At 39.6% G+C, this 26,197-nt stretch overlaps 1 protein-coding gene and 2 long non-coding RNA genes across 4 annotated transcripts in view; 2 read left to right on the top strand and 1 right to left on the bottom strand.

Annotated features, from left to right (window-relative positions):
* Positions 1-1,267, top strand: part of LOC126483662 (probable medium-chain specific acyl-CoA dehydrogenase, mitochondrial) — a 98,811-nt gene extending 97,544 nt beyond the window's left edge. Inside the window, exon 11 of the mRNA XM_050106725.1 lies at positions 826-1,267. Coding sequence (XP_049962682.1) covers positions 826-975 — 150 coding nt within the window. The 3' untranslated portion in view covers positions 976-1,267. The remainder of the gene's footprint in view (positions 1-825) is intronic.
* LOC126483670 (uncharacterized) overlaps positions 1-20,787 on the bottom strand; it is a 73,088-nt gene extending 52,301 nt beyond the window's left edge. The window contains exon 1 of one of the 2 annotated variants that reach the window (XR_007587757.1): positions 20,406-20,787. This is a non-coding gene — a long non-coding RNA (uncharacterized LOC126483670). The remainder of the gene's footprint in view (positions 1-20,405) is intronic. The other variant, XR_007587756.1, reaches the window with a different exon arrangement.
* A 654-nt stretch (positions 20,788-21,441) lies between these two features.
* LOC126483653 (uncharacterized) lies at positions 21,442-23,886 on the top strand. Its single transcript, XR_007587752.1, has 2 exons — positions 21,442-21,577; positions 23,643-23,886. It is a non-coding gene; the product is annotated as an uncharacterized LOC126483653 (long non-coding RNA).
* Positions 23,887-26,197: the final 2,311 nt, after the last annotated feature.

Raw genomic sequence — 26,197 nt, 5'->3', positions numbered from 1 at the left:
TTGCAAGCCATTCTCATATTTGTTCCATAAAATTTTGGAGGAATGATAAATTGCATTCTAGGTGTATTACTTTTAGCCACAACAAATATTCAGAGAACCAGCACAACCATTACTCTACTGGATTTCATAGTGTTTTCTGTCACATGGACCATTCCTTTAATTTAAAGTCATTGTCTGAAGTCAACTAGATGCTAGTGACAGCAAGCCCATGAAGAGAGACAAATCTTGAGGAAAAAGGATGCTGCAAACTAAGGTACTGGTAGATTCAGAATCTCTAATTTGCCTCATGGATGGAAGGTTTTTATTTTGAGGTGATTCAGAAAGCGAACTGCAGTCTCACGATTAAGAGGGAAAAAGAAAAATTTTTAAAGTTCACTGGGTTTTGTACATTGACATGGGAAGACTTTGTGTTAATTTCTACTTTATCTGGAGGTGCAATTGTTCTTGATGAACCAAAAATTAGATAGCATAATTTGAAGACTATATTTTGCCTGTCTTAGTAGTCATCTCAGCTTGGGTAGATAGGCAACATAGCACATAAATTACAGGGAGGCTGTGTGTAACAATCTTGTCCATTTCAAAAACCAAAATACTAACAGTATCATGCAGCAGCAGGTTTTGTCGGTCAGGTTGTCCAATGAAAATGAAATCTGTAGTTTGTATCCTTAAACTAAAAGAAGAATATCAGCATAATCTGTATCAAACCTGCCAAGATAGCAAAAGAGGGGTTAAGGCACACAATTTTTCTAAAGAAATATTCTAAAATAATTGTGGCTCCTTTGTCTGACCTTGACTTTAAACAGTCTTTATTTTATTTTTTTTCAGATATTTGGTGGTAATGGCTTCAACAGTGAATATCCTGTTGAAAAATTAATGCGTGATGCAAAGATATATCAAATTTATGAAGGTACAGCACAAATTCAGCGCCTGATTGTTTCCAGAAATATTTTTGAGAAGGCAAAAACATCTGCCTGAGACTGTATGTGAATCTGAGAAGTATTAAAAGTGAAATCACATGTAAAAAATGTGAAACATTGTAATTTTAGGCTGTCTCAAAGACAGTCATAAGTGTAACTAGGTGCTAATGAAAAACATGATACATTGTTTCTTGCCTCTGTTCTGTGATCATTTGCAATCAGTATGGTGTCTGCACCTTCAAACTTAACTTTAGCAACAATTTTAATGGTTGCAGTAACCCGAATCTCTTTCACAGCATTGTTGCATGTATTTGAAACATACTTGTTATTAAAGAAAATTTATATTTTTATACTTCTGTGTTGTATATGAGATTCTAATACATTACCCTTCTTAAATTAGTCAAAATTAAAATGCTAACCAAATAGAGAAAACACTTGCAGTATGCGAAGGGAACAGCAAATAGGTTTAGAAGATTATACAGTTTTTAAAGAAGCAATACCATTTAACTCTCTCTGTGTCTTTGCTGAACAAATGCAAAGCTACATGCAGTCTCAGTACATTGTTACCTATACCTCTGTGCTGGAGTCAAGGTTTCAGTAGCTTATGGAACTGGAAATTATTATTGACGGTGAGTGTCAGCTGACTGCCACTGCCCTAATTGTCGACACTTGTAGGTTTTCCTGCATTTCACTACAGTCTTCTGCTGTTGCAACATCCCAAAAGATAACAGCATTATCTGTAAACAATCTTGTGGAGCTCCTGGTGTTCTAGTTATGTTGTATTTCTCCTCTCAACCACCATCACACCCCTCCCCCACATTACAAAGAATTTACACCTTTTTCATCTTATTTGACTTAATATATTATCTTTTCAGCTTCATTTTCCCAGTAAAGAATTGAGTGTTCACCAACAGCAAGTTTGAAAAAGTCAAGTATTGCAACTGACTTACATCTGGAAAAGTTGGTTACATGGTATTGTTTCTGTAATGATTGTTATATAAATATGATATATATATAACATTAAAGTAATACAGCTTCATAATGTTGAATGTTCAAACTTCTACCATAAGTCACTTCAGGTAATCAAACACAAACATTAATTTTAAGGCAAGCAACTGAACTGCAATGGAAATGTACGAACTGATGGAAATGTGGCAGTTTGTTGGAAGAGGTAAGTGCCTTGAAAATGGTTAACGAATTAAACTCTTTGATGTACTCTTCCATCTGTTGTTCTCCGGTTCAACCAACCACCTCTATCTTTGCTTTGTGTTGCCAGTGCTTCCAAAAACTGCACTGTAGTGCATTTTTATTGTCTTACAGTTTCTACCTGTTCTCTCTCTCTCTCTCTCTCTCTCTCTCTCTCTCTCTCTCTCTCTCTCTCTCTCTCTCCACCTCCCACCAATAAACTAGTTCTAAACAGTTAAATTAATTATTGTTTTTCCAATTGGTAAAGTTTCTTTATAGTTAGTTCCTTTCATGTTTTACCTTATACCTAACTGTTAGTCCTAGCAATTTGAAACTTTCTTTTGCATCATATTCAAAATTCTACAGGGATCACATCACTGCATTGACTGGGCTGTAGGACTTTGTAATTGGCTATTACACAGAGGATTGCTTTCATCACTAAACTGAATTAATCTTGAACATGGAATTTCATGGTTTTTCCCTCCTCCACCCAGTATATTAAGAAGCAACTCTCACTTTCATTATTACTGAGGATAAATAAAAGTTTATCGATCGCAACAATTGAAAATTTGTGCAAGATTGGAGTACAAACATGGATCGTCTGCTTTTTATGAATAGTCATGTGTAGGATCTGGATCTGATTCCCAGTACCAGCCTCGTCTGGTCAAATAAGGAGCTGCTTAAATAAAGAAGCAGCAGCATCATCAGAATTCATCTACCAGCAAACAATGGCTGGAAAGATTGGCTACATCATTCTTTGCACTGTTTTGCAGGAAACAGACACTTGGAACAAGCCTAAGGACTAATTTGTGGTAGTATTTACCTTTACTTTTACCTTTCATTGTTGTTATAAAGGTTTGAACTCAAACTTTCAGTATCACAAATGTTTCCCTCTTATTTTTCTGAACACTACAATCAAAGGTTCTCCATGGGTATACTCAGAGTAGCACCAGTGAAGGAAAATATTTTGGTGGTGAGAAACCACATACCATCTGACACAAATTTTAAACTGTCGTGATAGATGAATAATATTGCAATGACTGTATTATTGAACTGATTTCAGTGTTTCCACACAGTCACATAAATAAAAATATTTTGGGCTCACTGAAATTCATTAATTATCATCCCTCTGAGCTGAGAAAAATTAAAGTCTTGATTTGGCAATATATTACGGAAAATAGAGATTATGTCCACTGGAAAGTTACTTAATTTAAATGGAGAAAAAACAATGAACATGATTTATGAACTAAATTACACAATGGGTTGAGTGATACAATAATGACATCTGTGATATAAGAGCAGAATCTACTAGTGATGTAATCTAACAGTCTGTCTAGGTCATGGAAAGTTCTGGCAGAATGTAAATAATTTAAGACATCCTGCCTTAGAATGTTGCTCAAGTATGTGGGACCCATACCAAATAGGACTGATGAGAGGACTGAATGTGTACAAAGAAGGGCTACACAGAACTTCCTGGCAGATAAAAACTGCGTGCAGGATAAAGACTCAAACCAAGGTCCCGACTTTGTGTCTCAGTCTGGTACAGTTTTAATCTGCTAGTAAGTTTCATATCAGTGTGCACTCCACTGCGGAGTGAAAATTTCATTCTGAAAAAAACCTCCAGGCTGTGGCTGATTCCACAATATCCTTTCTTCCAGGATTGCTAGTTCTGCGTGGTTCGCGGGAGTGCTTCTGTGAAGTTTGGAAAGTAGGAGACGACGTACTGGTAGAATTGAAGCTGTAGGATTGGTCATGAGTTGTGCTTGGGTAGCTGTCAGCAGAGCACTTGTCTACTAAAGGCATAGGTCCTCAGTTCAAGTTTCGGTCCAGCACACAGTTGTAATCTGCCAGGAAGTATCATATCAGCACACATTCTGCTGCAGAGTGAAAATTTCATTCAAGGGCTACACAAATGGCTGCAGGTTTGCTTGACACAAGGAAGATTGTAACAGAAATTCTGAAAACCCTGAATTCATTGTCACTTTAAAATAGATGCAAATTATCCCATAAACGCCTACTTAAAATGTTCCAAGAAACAGTATTAAGTGAAAAATCAAGGAAGATACACTCCTGGAAATGGAAAAAAGAACACATTGACACCGGTGTGTCAGACCCACCATACTTGCTCCGGACACTGCGAGAGGGCTGTACAAGCACGGCACAGCGGACACACCAGGAACCGCGGTGTTGGCCGTCGAATGGCGCTAGCTGCGCAGCATTTGTGCACCGCCGCCGTCAGTGTCAGCCAGTTTGCCGTGGCATACGGAGCTCCATCACAGTCTTTAACACTGGTAGCATGCCGCGACAGCGTGGACGTGAACCGTATGTGCAGTTGACGGACTTTGAGCGAGGGCGTATAGTGGGCATGCGGGAGGCCGGGTGGACGTACCGCCGAATTGCTCAACACGTGGGGCGTGAGGTCTCCACAGTACATCGATGTTGTCGCCAGTGGTTGGCGGAAGGTGCACGTGCCCGTCGACCTGGGACCGGACCGCAGCGATGCACGGATGCACGCCAAGACCGTAGGATCCTACGCAGTGCCGTAGGGGACCGCACCGCCACTTCCCAGCAAATTAGGGACACTGTTGCTCCTGGGGTATCGGCGAGGACCATTCGCAACCGTCTCCATGAAGCTGGGCTACGGTCCCGCACACCGTTAGGCCGTCTTCCGCTCACGCCCCAACATCGTGCAGCCCGCCTCCAGTGGTGTCGCGACAGGCGTGAATGGAGGGACGAATGGAGACGTGTCGTCTTCAGCGATGAGAGTCGCTTCTGCCTTGGTGCCAATTATGGTCGTATGCGTGTTTGGCGCCGTGCAGATGAGCGCCACAATCAGGACTGCATACGACCGAGGCACACAGGGCCAACACCCGGCATCATGGTGTGGGGAGCGATCTCCTACACTGGCCGTACACCACTGGTGATCGTCGAGGGGACACTGAATAGTGCACGGTACATCCAAACCGTCATCGAACCCATCGTTCTACCATTCCTAGACCGGCAAGGGAACTTGCTGTTCCAACAGGACAATGCACGTCCGCATGTATCCCGTGCCACCCAACGTGCTCTAGAAGGTGTAAGTCAACTACCCTGGCCAGCAAGATCTCCGGATCTGTCCCCCATTGAGCATGTTTGGGACTGGATGAAGCGTCGTCTCACGCGGTCTGCACGTCCAGCAAGAACGCTGGTCCAACTGAGGCGCCAGTTGGAAATGGCATGGCAAGCCGTTCCACAGGACTACATCCAGCATCTCTACGATTGTCTCCATGGGAGAATAGCAGCCTGCATTGCTGCGAAAGGTGGATATACACTGTACTAGTGCCGACATTGTGCGTGCTCTGTTGGCTGTGTCTATGTGCCTGTGGTTCTGTCAGTGTGATCATGTGATGTATCTGACCCCAGGAATGTGTCAATAAAGTTTCCCCTTCCTGGGACAATGAATTCACGGTGTTCTTATTTCAATTTCCAGGAGTGTATTTTAGCTGCATACATATTGCTCTCTTAGGGACTCTGTGTGTGTGTGTGTGTGTGTGTGTGTGTGTGTGTGTGTGTGTGTGTGTGCTGTAATTAGTCTAATTTTGTTTACAGAGTAATTTAAGCAGTCATTTCCCCACTGCTCCTTGCATACATCTCTCAGCTGACCCATGTTCTCACCTAATGCCGTCTATCCGCAGCCCCATCCATGCCCTCCGTGCTCGCTGCTTTGATATTTCCACAGGATGTCGGACACAATTATGCATCCGCACTGTAGTGGTGGATTCATTGCCCATAGAGGTGAATTACTTACATAATTGATTTGCCTCGATGGGCAATGAACCACCAACTTCAGTGTGGATGTACAATTATGTGTGACCTCCTGCAGGAATCTCAAAGTAACATGGATGGGGACTGCAGATAGGTGACGTTGGGTGGGAAAGTGAGTTGGCTGAGAGACGTGTGAGATAATCCACACAGTTGTGATAAACACTGTGTCTGGGTGGTGCAGTAGTTGACGCAACAGCCTAATATGCATGAGATCCTGGGTTCGACTCCTCATTCAACACACATTTTCACTCAACGCCGCTGATTCTGCATAACATTCCGAAACAGCTGACATTTCCTTTCCTTTCTCTCCCCTCCACCTTCAATTTACATAATTGTATCACAGCCGCAGATTTCACATGATGTCTGTTCTTTCAGACATGTCCGAAAGAACAGACACCGTGCGTTCATATTATATTTTCCTATAGAATGATAAGTTTCAAATTTTGTTCAGTTAGTTTGTTATGTGACTGCATAAAAATTTTTGTCTCCATTGCAAATTTAGTTTCCTTGGCTTGTAATGTTGGCACACTGATTTTTAATTTTCTTGCAAACTCACTTTTCAGCAGCATATGTGTTACAAAATGCAAAATTTTGGGTGAAATGATTTAGATCTTTCATGTTCTAAATGATACAACAATGTAGAAGAGACAAGAGTTAATAAATAAAAAGCAGGTTTTTCATGTTTGAGATTTACTGAGTTACTTCTACACAATTGCTACACTGCTAATAAAAACACAATCCTTCTCACGTTATTTTTCTATAAGTATGTTTTATGTTGCGCCACAGGAACAAACTTATAAACTATTTTGAATATTTTAAATTAATTTGAGAATGACTGCGTGTTTCAGTTTACATTCAGCTTGCCACTAATTACAGAAAATGTAGGCGAGACTTTAACAAAATTGTCTAAATATACAGTTTCTGTACACATTTGTCTCAATAATTACCGACCTATCAAATGTTTTAATAAATTTCGTGACTCTGTTTTTGCGATGCACATCGGATGAAGTAGTGTGATCTGCCACTACATAACAGCACAATAAACTGTCTTGGTTTCAATTGTTAATTTAAAACCATTACTTCTAATGACAGAAACTTTTAATGTTAATAATAATAATAAAAATAATGTATCAACATTAATCACATTCAATTAAGTAGTTTTCTCAAGGCATAACATTTCTGTCAATGGGTGCAAACTATAATGACAGAAAACTTGTCCACTGTACAAGAGGGATCAGATCTAGAGAAACAGTTGACTGGTCTGAAGAAGACTGAGAAATAATGAAGTTAACAAATGAGATGGGAATTAGGAAAGCTGATAATGTAACAGAAGACGAAAGAAATATCTGAAATTTAGCTGCAGAAGGGCATTGAGCAAACACAATGACAACAGATGAAAATTAATGTTGGACCAGAAATCAAACTCAGGTTTCCTACTTCTTGGAAATGGTCACCTTTAATGTCTTGGGTATCCAAGTGCATCCCACATGTGATCCAAATCATCTTATGCTACACAGTACAGAGTACTGCCCCCAACCATTAATCTACTTTCTCACAGCCTAACTGTATTCTCGCAAGGGCTCAGATACTGTTGTGCATCCACGCTGAAATATCGTAATGCCACCATGTGGCATCCCCCCCCCCCCCCCCACCCACACACAATCAGACATGCATGTCTGAAAGAACAGACATCATATATACTATATAATGAAATGAAAGTACAGCTATGCTTTTGGACGGAATGAAAACAGCTAGGTTATACAAAGGGCAATGATATACCAGTGAAAACAGAGAAACTGTCAATCCCATTTTAAATGAAGCCCAATTTAAATCAAATGCAGGTTTCCATACAGTTTTTTTTATACGGCTGGAGTGGAAAAGGTGGTGTATGCGATTGTTTTAGACATACAAAATCAAGAGCTAAATTTATCAGATATTTCAGTGCAGTTACAGAATGAGGACAGGTTATAGTACTCCTCCGAAGGACACCAATGATCAACAATTCAATGAATAAATCAAGGAGTGTGGAAATCATGCTGTCAGCCTTGTAACATCCATTCACAACTGAGCGTATGAAAGACTCATATGATAATAAAATCCAGTTTTAGACATATTTTATGCAATAATTCATTCTTAATCTCAAGTCTTTGATTTTCACTAAGTGTTCCTGTAGTCATCTTGGACAATGGAGCTATTATTATTATTACTATTTTATATCTCATTTCTGTGCCTGTTGACTGTGTGGCACTTCAACTACAGGGTATTCTACCCTGTGCTTCCCAGTATCATATTTACATCATAGAAGTAAAGACTGGACTAGAGTTTTTATTTTAAGTGGAAATAAATTCAGAAAAATATTTACATCACATATATGCGAGAGTGAGATATCCTGCATGCTACAACAATTTCTTCTTTCCACTTTAGGTGAGATGATGCCAACTTATTTTACTTTGTTTACAGTTGCCGCTAGATGACTATCAAGGAATAAGGGAGCAATGGTTTCATGAAAAATTTGCTGATCACCTTCCATTACTGTATTGGAATCATCTGTGAAACTTTTGGGCTTAAATTAAAAAGTAAAGTTTTTCCACTCTTGGGATGATGAAAAATAATCATCTGTATTACTAAGTGACTGTCCCAGAAACTGGTACTAATTGCAGCTTGCCTACCTAATGGCTTCCAGGGGGAAAGAAAAGAAGAAGGGAGGGGGGGGAGGAAAAAAAAAAATATTTTCAGCACTTCACGTAATTATTGACCGAATTTAAACTTTTAACAGACTTTTTACACAGAATCTTAAACCTTTATGAAACTCTTTCTCACTGACACCCCTCCACAAAGTGATGAAAGGAAAAAAGGTTTATTGCTTACTACATTTTCGCTGTCCATGCCATCAAACTTCATCATGCATGCACAAGGTTTCAATTCATTACTTTTTTTACTATAAACTCGATTTGCAACAAACTTTGCCAGCAGTTTCTAAATATATCACGCAAAATTATATCATTGTACAGCACACAGTTCTTGAGATATAACATCATAAACATTTAGATGCCTGGAAAACCAACTTTTGCTTAAAATGAAGTGCTTATTATACACACTATATTCATCCAGTGTCATAATGAGAGCACTTGGAAACTTTCAACAGACTAATTGTAACTTCGAACCATTCCTTGAGGTTTTTCTCGCTTACGTGCTTATAGTCAAATATTTAAAAAAATAACTCATCTGTGAAGTAATCAGGCATTTGAAGTCGTTCTATACATGGGAGCTTGATTCTTTAAAGAATCATTGTTTAATGATTCATACCTGATATATGATGTGGTAGAAACAATGTTTTTAGTACTGGCATTGTCATCGGCATTTAAATGACAGTTACAAAATGTAACCCAGATGAAACGAAACTGATATACGAAGAGAAAAGCAGCAGACACACACTGAACATTGAGGGATTTCTGAGAGCAGGTTTCCATGATGACTTCTCTGGCCTGCAGATAATTCATTGATACATAATTTCTGGCAGTTGTCCAAATGTATTACAATGGGAAATTCAGCATTTTTATTTTCATTAATAATACATCTAAATTAACACTATCAAAATCCTTGTTGGGATCCAACACTGTTAAAACAGTCACTAGATGTCTGTCCATAGCTTGTTTGATGCCATATGACATTCTGATTAATGTAAATGGCGTGTGTGATAGTTACACAAGACTGACTGGTATTTATCATAAATATTACATTTTTTTAGGTAGTCCATCAGCTGTTCATGAATGACGTACTCTACGGCCTTAGGTGCTGCAGATACAATAAGGAGTCTAGTCACATGATCATTTGGTTTTTCATTCTTGGGTGCTGGTTGAATTAAGCTGTTTCACATCAGAAGTGTATATAATGATAATTGTAGATGTATGTAAGAATCAGAATACTTATGTCAAAACTGTTGTTAATCATACCTATGCTGCTCCTAAATTACCTACTGCATCAACCAAGACTTCCAATACATCTTTCGCTACTATGTGTACTGAAAAATGTTTTAACAGGAACATACCTGTCGCAAAAGGTCACTCTTTATGGCAAACTCCTTACCACAGCTTGATATTTGCCTGGAGTGTTGAAAGCAGTTAAACTGGTCTGCCTTCCCTAAGGCAAAGTTGCACAGTTTATTCCACATTTATGCTGGATTTGACTCAGTACAACAGGATGCTAATGCGCAAAGTTTCCTTCACTTTTTCCACAGCTTATTTTATACCTCATAAGGTTCAGAGTCTTGCTTATTCATCACCTGTTGTTGTTCCACTGCCAGCCAATGAGCAGGGGCTCTCTTTAATTTGACTGAATGCTGAGAAAGATGTTTGTCATAAAATGTATTTGTAGTTGAGACTTACTTCTAGCAGTCTGTATAGTGTACATTAAAAATACGACATGGGCCTCACACAATAGGTTGTTATTGCTGAGAAGGAAGAGGTGGGAGAATGATTGTTGAAAAGCTGAGTTAACCATTAAATGACTGTGCCGCACATACAAGAATGAACCAAATTTTAAAGTCTGACTTAATTATTAACAATGTAGGAAAAGACAGACTGCTACTTATCATAAAGAAGACATGTCAAGTTGCAGACAGGCACAGTTAAAAGACACTTACTTAAGTGTTTGGATACAGCCATCATCAATAAAATAGACACGCACACCTCACACGCACATGACTGCCAACTCCAGCATCTTGGGTTGGAATGCAACTATCAATCTGTCTTTTCCTACAATGTTGATATTCCTACCTGATGTTTCCAGTGTTTCATTAATTAATTATTAATCATGTATGTAATGAATAGTTTCCTTTTTTCATTCTTGCAGATAATACAGCAGTTCTGCTAGTTGGTTGGTTGTTTCGGGGAAGGAGACCAGACAGCGAGGTCATTGGTCTCATCAGATTAGGGAAGGACGGGGAAGGAAGTCGGCCGTGCCCTTTGAAAGGAACCATCCCGGCATTTGCCTGGAGCGATTTAGGGAAATCACGGGAAACCTAAATCAGGATGGCCGGACGCGGGATTGAACCGTCGTCCTCCCGAATAGTTCTGCTAGTAATATGTAAAATGCACAACCAGACATAAAAAGCTGTTTTGTTGTGCTGACAGCCTGATGTCCATCTTATCAGTTGGTGTAATATCAAAACCTTATGTATTATTGTTGCTGTGTCTTTACTTTGCCAGCTCACTTACCGAGATATGATTGACTGTGGATGTATTGTATCAGATGCTTGAACAAATTGGAATGAATCTCCACAGTTTGTTTGAAGTTTACCACAAAAACATATATATAACCTAGTTCCTTTCCTACACTTTCAGTGCTATCCACAAGAATGGCTAAAACTAGGTAGTTAGGCATATAATAACAGCATCTGTCATAATATAGTACAACAATCAAACCAACTGATTTCAAGCAAATATTTCTCACTGGTTTATAATGGTGTAGCACTCATTCAACTCAATCGTAATCAGTTCTTCATCCCACTCTTGCCAGTAGTACTACTTATTTAATTCTGTAACCATGCACAGGACACAAAAACCAAGCAAGCGAATACTGGTAATAAAAATCTTACTCAAAACTTTATGATCACTATATGGATTTCTACCTGAACAACAAGTTCTTGCCTCCAATGTATAGTAATTGGTCAGTTATATGCAGTGTTTTACAAAATTTTATTTTTAAACTAAAAAAAAAGTGCCCTTAAAAATTATGTTGTGAAGTATCTGTACCCGTTATTTTTCTTGTATTTGATGCTTTCAAATCTTCATCTATGCTTTAATATGATGTATCAGGTGACACTCAGACCCATTGCATTCCTCTTACTTGCCCCTAAACTTCATCACAACGCATATCCCTATCTTGAATGTACTGCCACTTATATAATTGTCAAATAGACCATAAAAGATTTGTATCAGTTTTTTACTTCATTTGTTTATAGTTTTTTAAATGAAATTAAGATTCTGAAGGGAAAATGTGATAATCAGTTAAGATACGAAATTACGTATCAGGGAGAATATATAAGAAACTTCCTGGCAGATTAAAACTGTGTGCCCGACCGAGACTCGAACTCGGGACCTTTGCCTTTCGCGGGCAAAGGTCCCGAGTTCGAGTCTCGGTCGGGCACACAGTTTTAATCTGCCAGGAAGTTTCATATCAGCGCACACTCCGCTGCAGAGTGAAAATCTCATTCTGGAAACATCCCCCAGGCTGTGGCTAAGCCATGTCTCCGCAATATCCTTTCTTTCAGGAGTGCTAGTTCTGCAAGTTTCGCAGGAGAGCTTCTGTAAAGTTTGGAAGGTAGGAGACGAGGTACTGGCAGAAGTAAAGCTGTGAGTAGCGGGCGTGAGTCGTGCTTCGGTAGCTCAGTTGGTAGAGCACTTGCCCGCGAAAGGCAAAGGTCCCGAGTTCGAGTCTCGGTCGGGCACACAGTTTTAATCTGCCAGGAAGTTTCATATCAGCGCACACTCCGCTGCAGAGTGAAAATCTCATTCTGGAAACATCCCCCAGGCTGTGGCTAAGCCATGTCTCCGCAATATCCTTTCTTTCAGGAGTGCTAGTTCTGCAAGTTTCGCAGGAGAGCTTCTGTAAAGTTTGGAAGGTAGGAGACGAGGTACTGGCAGAAGTAAAGCTGTGAGTAGCGGGCGTGAGTCGTGCTTCGGTAGCTCAGCGGTAGAGCACTTGCCCGCGAAAGGCAAAGGTCCCGAGTTCGAGTCTCGGTCGGGCACACAGTTTTAATCTGCCAGGAAGTTTCATATCAGCGCACACTCCGCTGCAGAGTGAAAATCTCATTCTGGAAACATCCCCCAGGCTGTGGCTAAGCCATGTCTCCGCAATATCCTTTCTTTCAGGAGTGCTAGTTCTGCAAGTTTCGCAGGAGAGCTTCTGTAAAGTTTGGAAGGTAGGAGACGAGGTACTGGCAGAAGTAAAGCTGTGAGTAGCGGGCGTGAGTCGTGCTTCGGTAGCTCAGTTGGTAGAGCACTTGCCCGCGAAAGGCAAAGGTCCCGAGTTCGAGTCTCGGTCGGGCACACAGTTTTAATCTGCCAGGAAGTTTCATATCAGCGCACACTCCGCTGCAGAGTGAAAATCTCATTCTGGAAACATCCCCCAGGCTGTGGCTAAGCCATGTCTCCGCAATATCCTTTCTTTCAGGAGTGCTAGTTCTGCAAGTTTCGCAGGAGAGCTTCTGTAAAGTTTGGAAGGTAGGAGACGAGGTACTGGCAGAAGTAAAGCTGTGAGTAGCGGGCGTGAGTCGTGCTTCGGTAGCTCAGTTGGTAGAGCACTTGCCCGCGAAAGGCAAAGGTCCCGAGTTCGAGTCTCGGTCGGGCACACAGTTTTAATCTGCCAGGAAGTTTCATATCAGCGCACACTCCGCTGCAGAGTGAAAATCTCATTCTGGTGAATATATAAGAACTTTGCAGTTCGCTGATGAGATTGTAATTCTGTCAGAGGTGGCTAAGAACCTAGAAAAGCAGTTGAAAAGACTGGATAGTGACTTGAAAAGAGATAAGATGAACATCAATTAAAGTAAAACAAGAACAACTGAATGTAGGAAGGATTTTCTAAAGGCATTTGTCTGCAGTGTAGCCTTGTATGTAAGTGAAATGTGGACACCAAGCAATTCAGACAAGATGGTGATAGAAACTTTTGAAATGTGGTGCTATAGAAGAATTCCAAAGATTAGGTGGATAAATCAAATAACCAGTGAGCAGGAACTGAATTGAATTGGAGAAATTTATGCCTCAACTTGACAAATAGAAGGGATAGACTGATAGGACACATTCTGAGGCACCAAGAATTGTCAATTTGGTAGAGAGAGAGAGAGAGAGAGAGAGAGAGAGAGAGAGTGTGTGTGTGTCTTTTCAGGGGGGGGGGGGGGGGGTTAAAACTAACTGCGGAGGGGGATCAGGGCTTGAATACAATAAACAGGTCCAAATCCATGTAGGTTGCAGTAGTTATGAAGAGTGAAGATACTTGAACAGGATAAACTAGTATGGAGGTCTGCATCAAACCAATCTGCAGACTGAAGCCCACCACAACAACAGGTGAAGGGACATAATTCTGTTTAAAAAGGTAATATAGTATACTGCAAACCTGACAATGCATTTTTAATGTTCTATTACACACTTTTTTTTAGCCCGACCAGAAAAATTTAAACGAGAAGCAGTCCAAAGTAGTTACAGTTGTTCTAACTGTATATATATATTTTTTCCTTACAGAAACTTTTCGTACATATTACCTCTTCCGCAATTTTAAACGAAATGTGGAACACTGTTATGCACCGCATAAGCAAAAGCGTTTTACAGATTTAGCAATGATCATCAGTCCAACCATGACAAGATGCAAAAGAGAAATTTTAAAATGCCAGACTCTACAAAATCCAATTACAGCCATACTTGTTCTTGTATTTACTGTGGGCACAAGGCAGTTGTATTCTGAATTCTGAGGCAAACTGTTACTTTAGTTATAATTTGATGTATGTTAAGTTCTATATAATAACTTTCAGATAAGGTAAGAGTCTGCATGATTGCTTGGTGACATTTGTGAGGCATCACTTAGTAACCTATTGTCATGATGAATTTTTCATCATTTTGGGTTGTTACAAAACAAATACTGACAATTGGGCAGATTTATTCAATCTACTAGTTTAAGATGAATACTGAAGGCTGAAATTGTAGAAGTGTATCCTTCGTTGACAGCAGAAAAATATGCCCCCTCCCCCACCAACAGTGCGACTCAACAGATATGACAAGTGTTCAAAAGAAAATAATAAATTTTACTTGTCTTCTCCAGAAGTGTAAGACATACAAATGTCCCACATTCAAAACTGTTGGGCACAATATGGTAATCCTGCATAGCTGTCCTGGGCAAGGTCCGGTCACAAACTATGCTTTCTCCCTCTGCACAACATTACATCAAATCCCCACTATACATGCAAACTATTCTAGTATACACTGGAAAAAAGGCATGCATCCATCAAAATGAGGTGACTACAGCTGACACTAGTTAAATATCTGTTATAACAATCCAATACTCAAAGTTATATATTAAAGGTTTTGTTATTAAATTAAACCTATGAAAATCTCCTGAAATTTCAAACAAGTACAGTGTTTTTGCATGTGTTTTAGCTTTTTAATTTGAACAATCATCACATGTGTTGTCCATTATCAAAGTCTTATAGCCTAACTGCTTATGCTGAAAACTGAGGAAAAATGTAAGCAAGCGAATAACACACTTTAGAGGACAGCTCTACCTTTCACTATTTCCACCCTTTCATTTACAGAGTACCCTAACTTCCAAATGCTTAAGAAATTTTTTTTTGTAGCCCCACAGTTTTTGGCCATGTTTATGAGTATATTGTTTTTAGATTTTTACCGACTGATGTAAATTTTCACATGTGCCACCTTGCAACTGAATGGTGTCAGAGGCTGATGAATGCACTGTTCCAGTATTTGCATGTCTGGGATGGGCTCTGAATACATGACTTCATGTGCCCCCACAGATAGAAATCTAAAGGGTTCACATCCAGATACTGGGTGGATCATGTGACTGCACCACATCATCCAATCCATCGGCACTTACAGATGCCAAGATGCCTCCCATGTAAATGCGGAAATGAGCTTGAGCACCATCATATAGTAGCTACACTACCCTTTGTACCACCGAAGGTATGTCTTCAGCAGGGAAGGTAGGGTCACCTGCAGAAAGTGCAGAAGTGCCTCGCCTGTGAGGTGTTTTGAAAGGGTGACTGGTCCTAAGAGGTGCTTCCCAATATCACCCATCCACAGATTCAGGCTGAACCAGTGCTGATGGCCTCCTTTCACCCTACCATAGGGATTTTGCACAGCCCACAGGTAGCTTCTGTGAAGATTGACAATAATGTCCCTTGTAAAGGTAGCCTCATCGCTGAATAGGATGGATGACAGAAGTATTATTCCAATGCACTACTGAACCCACAGCATCTACAGTACTCACAGTGTACTTAAGACACATGTTACTTAGGCTGCCATCAAACTATGGTTAATAACTTTCAAATTTGTACATAAGATTATACAAGTAGCAGAAATGTCCTTTCAGAAATCAAGCAGCCTATTTGCTATATAAAATTGAAAGAATAGGAAAAAAAGGGGGAGAGGATGTTGTAACGTACTGACAATTTGCAAAAAAACATTAAATTGTCTTCTTCCTTGTCTCTTACGAGTAAGCTACCTAATGTGGGTGCTACACTGTTCAGAACTTGACATTCGGTTTCCTAAATTCTTTCGACATGACCCGCTGACATCAATCTACAAGGATGAAGGAAAAGTGGAAAGAGTGCACAGTGAGATAAAAGCACATGGTTGCAACACCATCCACAGAGAAGGTATACCTGAAAGCCCCTGGAGGTAGGAAGAGTCATCAGATTGACTTCAGTGTGGTTACAAAAAGGTTTGGGAATCAAATGAGACACTGATAGTGATTATAAAATATTATCTGAAATTCGAAAGACTTAGGTGGAAACAGCACTTTTAAAAACTTTTTGCAGGAAATACTGGAGACCTGGAACTAGAGAACACTGACGAAATCGATCTGGAAGAGGAGGAAGACTATATCTTGCACAATGTGTTCGATCTTGCAGTCAGGCTGCTAAAACCTGTAAAAGTCACTAAAGTTGATGGCATACGAGTGGAACTCAAGGCTGCTGGAGAACAGCTGTGTAAACAACTGTTCTATACAAAAATGGGGAGCTCCCAACAGACTTCAAAAAATGTATCACAGTGCCAATACCAAACAAACCATCTGCAAAGAGATGTGAACAATATAGGACCCTCATTTTGGTAACACATGCGTAAGATCTTACCTATCATTCTATGGTGGACAGAAGGGAGGATAGATACAGTGCTCATGGATGACCAGTTTGGTTTTCGAAGAGGTGTAGGAACATGAGAAGTAATACACCTACTCGGCTTATGATTGATTCAGGAGGAAATAGTAAAGAATGGTGAAGACACATATATTGCCTTCGTTGATGTAGAAAAAGCATCTGACAGGATAGACTGGTGGCAGCATTTTAAGAACCTGAGAGAGATTGGCATAAACTACAAGGACAGAAGATGCAGAGACTGTATAGAGAAGAGCTGACAGTCATAAGGTGTGGTGAACATCAAGAAGAAGCTACTACTAGCCAGGAGGTATGACAGAGCCACTCACTGTGTCCCACCTTTTTGAGGAGATCGACAAAATGTATGATGAGATAGAAGAGATTATTCAGATAGTTAGGGGAGCTAAAAATTTAATATTCATGGGGACTGGAATTCAATAGCAGGAAAAGGAAGAACAGGAAAAGCAGTAGGTGAATATAGACTGCATGAAAGAAGAAGCCGCCTGGTAGAATTTTGCACAGAGCATAATTTAATCAAAGCTAAGACTTTGTTTAAGAATCATAAGAGAAGGCTGTATACGTGGAAGAGACCTAGAGACACTGGTAGGTTTCAAATAGGTTATATAATGATGAGGCAGAGATTTAGGAACATGATTTTAAATTGCAGGTCATTTGCAGGTGCCGGTTTGGACTCTAACCACAATTTATTGGTTATGAACTGCAAATTAAAACTGAAGAAACTGGAAAAAGATAGGAATTTAAGGAGATGGCACCTGGATAAGCTGAAAGAACGAGAGATTGGAGAGAGTTTCAGAGGGAGCATTAGGGAACGATTGACAAGAATGGGGGAGAGGAAGACAGTAGAAGAAGAATTCATAGCTTTGAGGGATGAAATAGTGAAGGCAGCAGAGGACCAAGTAGGTGAAAAGATGAGGGCTAGTAGAAATCCTTGGGTAACACAAGAGATATTGAATTTAGTCGATGAAAAGAGAAAATACAAACATGCAATAAATGAAGCAGGCGAAAGGGAATACAAATGTCTAAAAAATGAGATCGACAGGAAGTGCAAAATGGCTAAGCAGGAATGGGCAGAGGACAAATGTAAGGATGCTGAAGCAAATATCGCTAGGGGTAAGATAGATACTGCATACAGGAAAATTAAAGAGACCTTTGGAGAAAAGAGAACCACCTGTACGAATATCAAGGGCTCAGATAGAAAATCAGTTCTACACAAAGAAGAGAAAGGAGGAAGGTGGAAGCAGTATACAGAGGGCCTATACACGGACGATGTACTTGAGGGAAATATTAGGAAAATGGAAGAGAAAAATGAAGAGGGAGATATAATAACTGCGTGAATAATTTGACAAAGCACTGAAAGATTTAAGTCAAAAGAAGGCCTCAGGGGTAGACACCATTCTGTTACAGCTGTAAGAGAGCCAGCCATGACAAAACTCTTCCATCTTGTGAGCAAGATGTGCGAAACACCCTTAGACTTCAAGAAGAATATAATAATTCCAATTCCAAAGAAAGCAAGTGCTGACAAGTGTGAAAATTACTGAACTATCAGTTTAATAAGTCACAGATGCAAAATACTAACACAAGTCCTTTACAGAGGAAATGAAAAACTGATAGAAGCAGACCTCGGGGCAAATCAGTTTGGATTCCGGAGAAATGTAGGATCACACAAAGCAGTGCTGATACTATGACTTCTCACAGAAGATAGGTTAAGGAAAGACAAACCTATGTTTATAGCATTTGTAGACTCAGAGGAAACTTTCATAATATTGACTGGAATACTCTTTTTCAATTTATAAAGGTGGCAGGGGTAAAATACAGGGAGTGAAAGGCTATTTACAATTTGTACACAAACCATAACATAGTTACAAGAGTCAAGGGACATGAAAGGGAAGCAGTGGTTGAGAAGGGAGTGAAATGGGGTTGTAGCCTATCCCCGATGTCATTCAATCTGTATATTGAGCATGCATTAAAGGAAACAAAAGAAAAATTTGGAGTAGGAATTGAAGTCTAGGGAGGAGAAGTAAAAAGTAGGAGGTTTGCTGATGACATTCGAATTCTGTACGCAACAGCAAAGGACTTGGAAAAACAATTGAATGGAATGAACAGAATCTTGCAGGAGGATGTAAGATGAACATCAACAAAAGCAAAATGAGGATAATGGATGTAATTGAATGAAATCAGGTGATGCTGAGGGCATTAGATTAGGAAATGAGACACTTCAAACAGTAAATGAATTTTACTATTTGGGAAGTAAAACAACTGATGATGGTCAAAGTAGGGAGCATATAAAATGTAGCTTGGCAATAGAAAAAAAAAGTGTTTCTGAAGAAGAGGAATTTGTTAACATCAGGTATAGATTTAAGTGTCAGGAAGCCCTTTCTGAAAGTATTTGTATGGAGTGTAGCCAAATATGGAAGTGAAACATGGACGATAAACAGAGTAGACAAGAAGAGAATAGAAGCTTTTGAAATGTGGTGCTACAGAATTATGCTGAAAATCAGATGGGTAAATCACATAACTAATGATGAGGTACTGAATAGAACTGGGGGGGGGAAGAGAACTTTGTGTTATAACCTGACTAAAAGAAGGGATTGGTTGGTAGGACACATCCTGAGACATCAGGGGATCACCGGTTTAATACTGGAGGGAAGCGGGGGGGGGGGGGGGGGTGTTAAAATTGTAGAGGGAGACCAAGAGATGAACACAGTAAGCATTTTCAGACAGAAGTAGGTTGCAGTAGTTAATTGCAGATGAAGAGGCTTGCACAGGGCAGATTAATGTGGAGAGCTGCATTAAACTATTCTTTGACCGAAGAGCACAACAACAACACTGAGAGGGCAACAGATGAAGCTAGGATGAAACTAATGGCTGTAGGAGGAGTTAGAATTCATGGCAAGAAAACAGACATGCTGAGATTTGCTGATGGCATCACAGTGTTAAGTGAAGATGCAGAACAACGAGAAGTGATGCTGGTCCATATGGAAACCACACTTAGATCTTCCTATAATATGAAAATTAATAAATCAGATCATGGAGGAGACCAGGTGCACCACCTATACCGCTCTGGGGGCCAAAGACTCACACATTCACAATGAAAGTACACTGCATACAGAAGTATGTGAAAAACAGATTTTTCCTGTTCCACCAATGAAAGTAATAAGCAGTGCACATAACAGTATCCACAGAACATTGCAAAGTTCTGTGCAACTTAATCACTTGGAAGTACAGGATGCACATACAGGGGAAATGGTATATTGTATTTATTCAGGAATAACAGAAAAGTAAGATTTTTTTTATATTCAGTAATTTAGGATACAGCAAAGGGAGATACTAAGCACTTCTTTCTTGGTAAATGAATGCTGTTTTAGTATGATGTGTTACATCTTTCAGTTTTAAGATGAGGTATAGACCTACTATACAAAAAAAAGCATCTGTTGTATAGTTAATGATCTGTACATAACTGATCTTCCAATAAGGAAATGACATAGAAACTTCAAAATCCCTTAATCAAAACTAGAGAAATATACATAATTGCAATGGTTGTCTCAAAACTCTTCGCAGTGTATAATTACACAGTGTACCATTAAAATTAAACATACCTGAGTATCAAAATAAAAGTGTAGCCTTTAACCCTACTTTTTGATCAGTTATGTTCGTTAAGCATATACAAATCTAACCTGATATATTGAAAGGCGGGTACTAATTAGAGCGCTGGACGTTTTCATTGGGAACGAATGTTTTTCCAAGCTGTTCTAGATGTTTCAACCACTTTCACAACTGCAGGCACTCACAACTTTAACATTGTAATCACGTAAACAATGAAGACCTGGATATACGTCAGAAAACTAATCGACATACGTTCGGAAAATTGTGTAGTTCACTGTTGCTGTAATTTCTTGTTACTGTAGAAAAATTATTCGATTTGATATCCTGTATTAAACGATATGATGATTAGTTTCTATTCAAAACTCAAGAAAATCGTATTTTAAGCTACCCACACAATCCTTCTTAACCAAACCTGGTTTCTCCACACTAGAGAAATGCGCCGAGTTACGAAGTGCACCAACAGATAGCTCTGCAAATGCTTTTCGGTAAAATATTACTATTCTAGTCATTCAGTGACCTATTTAACAATACCAGTTAAAACTCCTTAATCAAGAGAGTATCTGAGCGAAGTCTTCGTTGAAAGTAATTCTCCTATGCCGTTATGTCTTGTATCTGGTGCTGTAATTTCACTTTTCCTCTTACTTAAGTTTTTGTTGGGCATCTCCGGACGAGCTTTAACTTCGCTCAGAATTCAAAATTTACTTTACGTGTAGGCTCAATATGGACCTTTATGGAACACTAATTAATTCTGGAAAACACAGATAACTGTAGGAAAGACATACAATGTTCTAAAAGGAATGTCAACACAAATGAAGTGCGTTATAATAAAGGAGCTCACTTGACTTCGGAACCATGTCTGAATGCAAAGTGTAAGTGAAGTGTCCTAGAGACCTACATTTATCCTCTCTCCACTTTTTTAAATATTACGTAACGAAGAATATTTTAGTGAAAATTTTGCGTCGGAGACATTTTTGAGAGCTTCCTGAAGCTCAAGAACAAGAGAACGTTGTTCAACATAGTGCAGTTACTGGTCAAAACATGCATGAGGAGACTGCTACTAGGCCTATGAGCGTTCCGAGCTCCGTTGCCGCTACGACTACACAGTCCACAGCTACGGACCACAATTCAGCCGAGCTACAAGTGTCATATTCTTCAAGCTCTGCAGGTAATTTCAAGTTCTCTCGTAAACCTTGACGCCGTGTATCACAGTAGTCCGTCCTATTTAATTTGGCGGTTCTGTGTCGTGACACCGTTGTGAAATTGTTTACAAAGTGACCTGTTCATAAAATGTCTAATTAACAAGTGTGAGTACTTTTATGGATATTTGGGTATCTTGCACACAGATAAACCGAAACTTATAACAGCTTTCTAGGATATCACATTTCCAGCAGAAAAACAAATGTATAACGCTTGAAATAATTTCTTAATTTACGCCACCACATTTTGAAACGAAGTCATGTAAAGCAAAACATTTGCACGTACTATGTGTTGTACTTCTTAGTGTGTACAAACGCTAACGAAAAGCGAAGCCGGAACTGGCCATTTGAGCGTGTTAGTAGGACATGCCGTGCGAAAGGAAGAGTTGAGGCAGGTTATGTGACTGCGCGAAAGTGGTTTCTTTCAGCGAAAGTAAAACGTTCATGTCCTTCGATATTACATCAGTTACTTTCATTGTCACGGATCGTAGACATTAAAAACAGCTTGCGAGCTGCATAATCAGAGCGCTGTCAGTTACAGGCATATGCTTATGTCTTATCAGTGAACGTTTTATCTGCAGAGCGCAAATGTGGCACAGTATAAAACTGTGCCATTGTGTTAGTAGCATGCGATCAATTATAGGTGCAAACAACTCTACATCATGCAGCTGTACTGGTAAAATGTTGCTGAAGTTTGAGGTATCCCTCTTTATTTTAACAGTATCATCACAAAAATAAACTGTAGGTAGAAAGGACAATGCATAACACACATCAGCTTTGCATTTGTGGAAAGAAATAGTGCGATTTTCTCAAGTGTCGAACTAGTAGAAGTCATCTGCGCATGCGTTGCTTATTAATTCTCTTCGTGCATTCCACATATTTCACGAAATCACACTGAATATGAAATGATATAATAAGGATACCAAAGCTTTACGTTAGTCCACACAAAAATAATATTGATATCAATATACATACATTTCCCGTTCCAAATGGGCGTGGAAATGAAGATGCTTAGTAAACTCGTCGTGTAAAACGCCAAAAGAAAATCAGAAGTGAACTAGTGTATAGTTCTTGGAATTTGCTTTGCAGCAGAAATTTATCGTAACATGCACAGGAGAAACATTTCAGCTGTATTAGAATGCATGGAATTCGTATTATTGGAATGAAGTAAACATACAATTATATTAGTGTGCAAACAGAAGAATTTTGTCACATGATATAAGGTACGAATCCAATTTCGCCTTTACGATTGTATCGTCCAGAACGTCAGAATAATCATCAAGATGTGACGACTGTAATTATTTCAGTATTATTGGTAATAAAAACATCGAGCTGCCTGTTTTAATTTGCTAAGCTTGTTATGCTTTATCGTACCTCCTTGGTGGTGTTTTGTTTTAGACGGGCAATAAAAAATACAGGTTCCATTCCTTCGTGCCGTCATGCTACTTGACACGTTGTCGAGCGTATAAATGTGTCTGAAATCTAAAGGTCACTCACTATAAATCACATGTAGATTACCGTCAAATGTACTCAGTACTTAACGTGCGGATGTGGCATTCCTCTTAGATGAATGATTAGCATGTTCAGGAGAACTATATATAACGCTTTTAAGACTATGTTAATTTGAAGACAGTCTCCAAACATTTGAAGTTATAGAAACTATTTACAGTTAATAAGTATTTAAAACTGCTGAAGGCGTCTGTAGTTAGTGGGATTACAGAAATAGCTGGAAATCTGTATGTCGAAGAAGACGAAATAAAAACTGTTTGAAATCTAGTAATGTTGCATGAAGCGTGCCGTAAACGAGCCAAATGTAGGTAGAAACATTTAGGAACATCACACCCACGAAATATTATATATATTTATACCGTTTAATTTGTTTGAGATGTGTTAACGCAAATGATTATAGCGTGTTGGTAGAGCTTGCCATGACTTTGTTGTGTGTTATTTTGGCTGTAGCAAAGAAACAAATGTTAAGTTTTACTGATGGCCCATGAATCATCAACAGCGATGCAGTCTTGCTTTTTATTTCAGGTACTGATTCCTTCGCCGCGTTAATGCCGATTAAGTATGTTTTACTGGAAAATTTGTTCATTCGAAGGCATACGAAGTCGAATGATTGAGATTGTTTCCAAAAAGGAGCTTCTGCCCAGATATTTTATTAGGTCAAGTGGATGTGCAATGGAAAAGTTGAAGCCACTGTTTTGGATCATCCGCCATTGTAGTAAATGCCATAACCAGCAAGTTTCGTCAAAAATAAATGGATAAAAATGCTTTACCAGTGTTTTTATTTTCTTACCGCTAAGTGGTTAATCAAAATAAACCTTCACACTCAAAGAGATCAGCGGAAATTATTTTAATGTACATAAACCAGTGACGTGAATTATGGTTTTATTGACGAGACGGCCCGTAAAAGAGGTGGCGGTGTAGCACAAATTAAAGCAGTAACAATAGATAAGTAAACATTATGCTCAGATCGCACTTGGATTCCACGTGAGACTACGACGGGAGCAGCAAGGCAGCCACGTGTTGAACAAAGCTGCGTAGTGCGGTTGCCACCTGTTGAGTAGCCGCGTCGCTGTTAGCACACTCGTCCCTGTGCGTTAAGATTGTCGAAGTTTTCCTCTTTTTTGGTCTTGTATATAGAAGATTATAAAAGCCAGCGACTGAGTTATGAAGCATCACATTGCTCAGAATATAACTTAGTGATTCGGGGTATCTAGCCATTGAAATAAGGAATGGTGGTAGGTACAGTTTTTCTTGAACAATTACACTGTGGCAATGAGCGTATCTACGTGTATATTCCGCAATATGCGTACAGTATGTGGTAGTGGGTCCTTCTGGTGCCACTGCCATTGTCTTCCCTTTCCTGTTCCACACACAAATAGTGCATAACAAGAGCAACTGTTGTTTCGGCATTTTTAAACCTCTGAGAGCTGAACGTACATCGATAAAGTCATAACGACGTTTGTTTCCTCCTTTCAATAACCATGTCAGTTACCATCAAAATATTCTATTCATCTACACATAATTTTGTCACTTGCGCTTACACTCACGTTTTGTTTGATGCTTTCTTCAGATGATAGAAGCGGTTTGAATATCTGTGTGGTTTATTATTACAATTCCAAGAGCATACGTTCCTAAAAGGACCAACCAACAAGTTGTTTTCTACTTATGTGTCACGCAAGAAGACCGTAAGGTAAAAATTATATCTATTCGAGCCCATACAGATTCGTAACTACAGTCATTCTTCCCTCAAACCATTCGCAACCGGCATGTTAAACGGGGTGTGTTGACAGTGGAGCACAAAGCACCCTCTGCCACACACCGTAAGATGGCGTGTGGGTTATAGATTTTGATTTAGATGATAGGTTTCTACATGAATGGCTCTAACACTGAACGATATTGGGTGCAAATCCATTGTCGGATGCTGCATGTACTGTATATACACCTTTCGTTTGTGTGTTCGTCGTCCCTCACAAAACGCGACAGTTTTAACGATGGTACAGCATGCAAATATACACAAGATCAGCAAGTAAATTGAAACATGAAAGTTAAATGCACAAATAGCGTAAAAATTAAGGGTTGCCCAACTAGCAGTAGGAAGCTGCACTTAGGTGCACGAGAAGGTGCAAAGGGGGGAAATTGGATAAGAGTCGGGGACGTGTGAGTGACAGTTACAAACCTGAAATGGAGATGGGCTGGGGCGTAAGTGAGACGAAATGATGCCAGTTGAACTAAGGAAAGTCCTTAGTTGAACTAAGGAAAGTCCTTGTTGGATGCCTCTTTGCAGGAAAAGACCTAGAGGACGGCCTAATGGAAGATGGCTTGAGGACGTAAAGAAACAAGCGAGGAAAGCTTGGATGCTAAAATCTGAAGATCGTTATGTATGGAGAGGTCTGGAAAAGACCTTTGCCCAACACTCGATAAATGCTGCTGACGATAATGTTGTTGTTGATGATGATGATAAAGATGATGCTGATGATATGTACCTAATAAAGTTATATGCAAGTGACAGGTAGCGGGTAATTTGTAGACGTAACAGAACACGTTATAGCGAATGAAGAGCTAGGTACAAGACTCCGAACCGTGTTTGGAAACAAGTTGTTGTTAAAAACCTTGGTTACTGAAGAATCGTTAATGCATTGACAAAAATGGAAATAGCCACACCGTGAAGCAGCAGCTCGATATTTATCAAACTTTGTGGGTCTGTTCATCACGTAACGCGTGGTAAATGATTAAACTTTCGTTCCATTCAGAACTAGCGTTCGTCATCAACATGAGTACGAGGTGTGGCCACCACAGGCAAGTATACACACTTGCATTCGTTGTAGCTTGGAAGAGAACAGCGACCTAATGTTGTCTTGAGCAATTTCGTGCCTTGACTGAAACTCTTACAGTGGCAGTCCATTAGGGTTACTGGGTGGAGGCTGGCATGAAAGTATACGTCTTCCCATCACATCCCAAACACGCTTTATGGGTGACAAACCAGTGGACCGGCAGACGAGTTAAGGATGTTTACATCCCCCAAGGCGTTTGTGGCGTGAACTGCAGTGTACAGTCTTGCAGTATCCTGCTGGATTATGTCA

The sequence above is a fragment of the Schistocerca serialis genome, chromosome 1, assembly GCF_023864345.2.
Source record: "Schistocerca serialis cubense isolate TAMUIC-IGC-003099 chromosome 1, iqSchSeri2.2, whole genome shotgun sequence".
Classification (NCBI taxonomy): domain Eukaryota; kingdom Metazoa; phylum Arthropoda; class Insecta; order Orthoptera; family Acrididae; genus Schistocerca; species Schistocerca serialis.
This window is presented reverse-complemented; position numbering and strand designations above follow the sequence as displayed.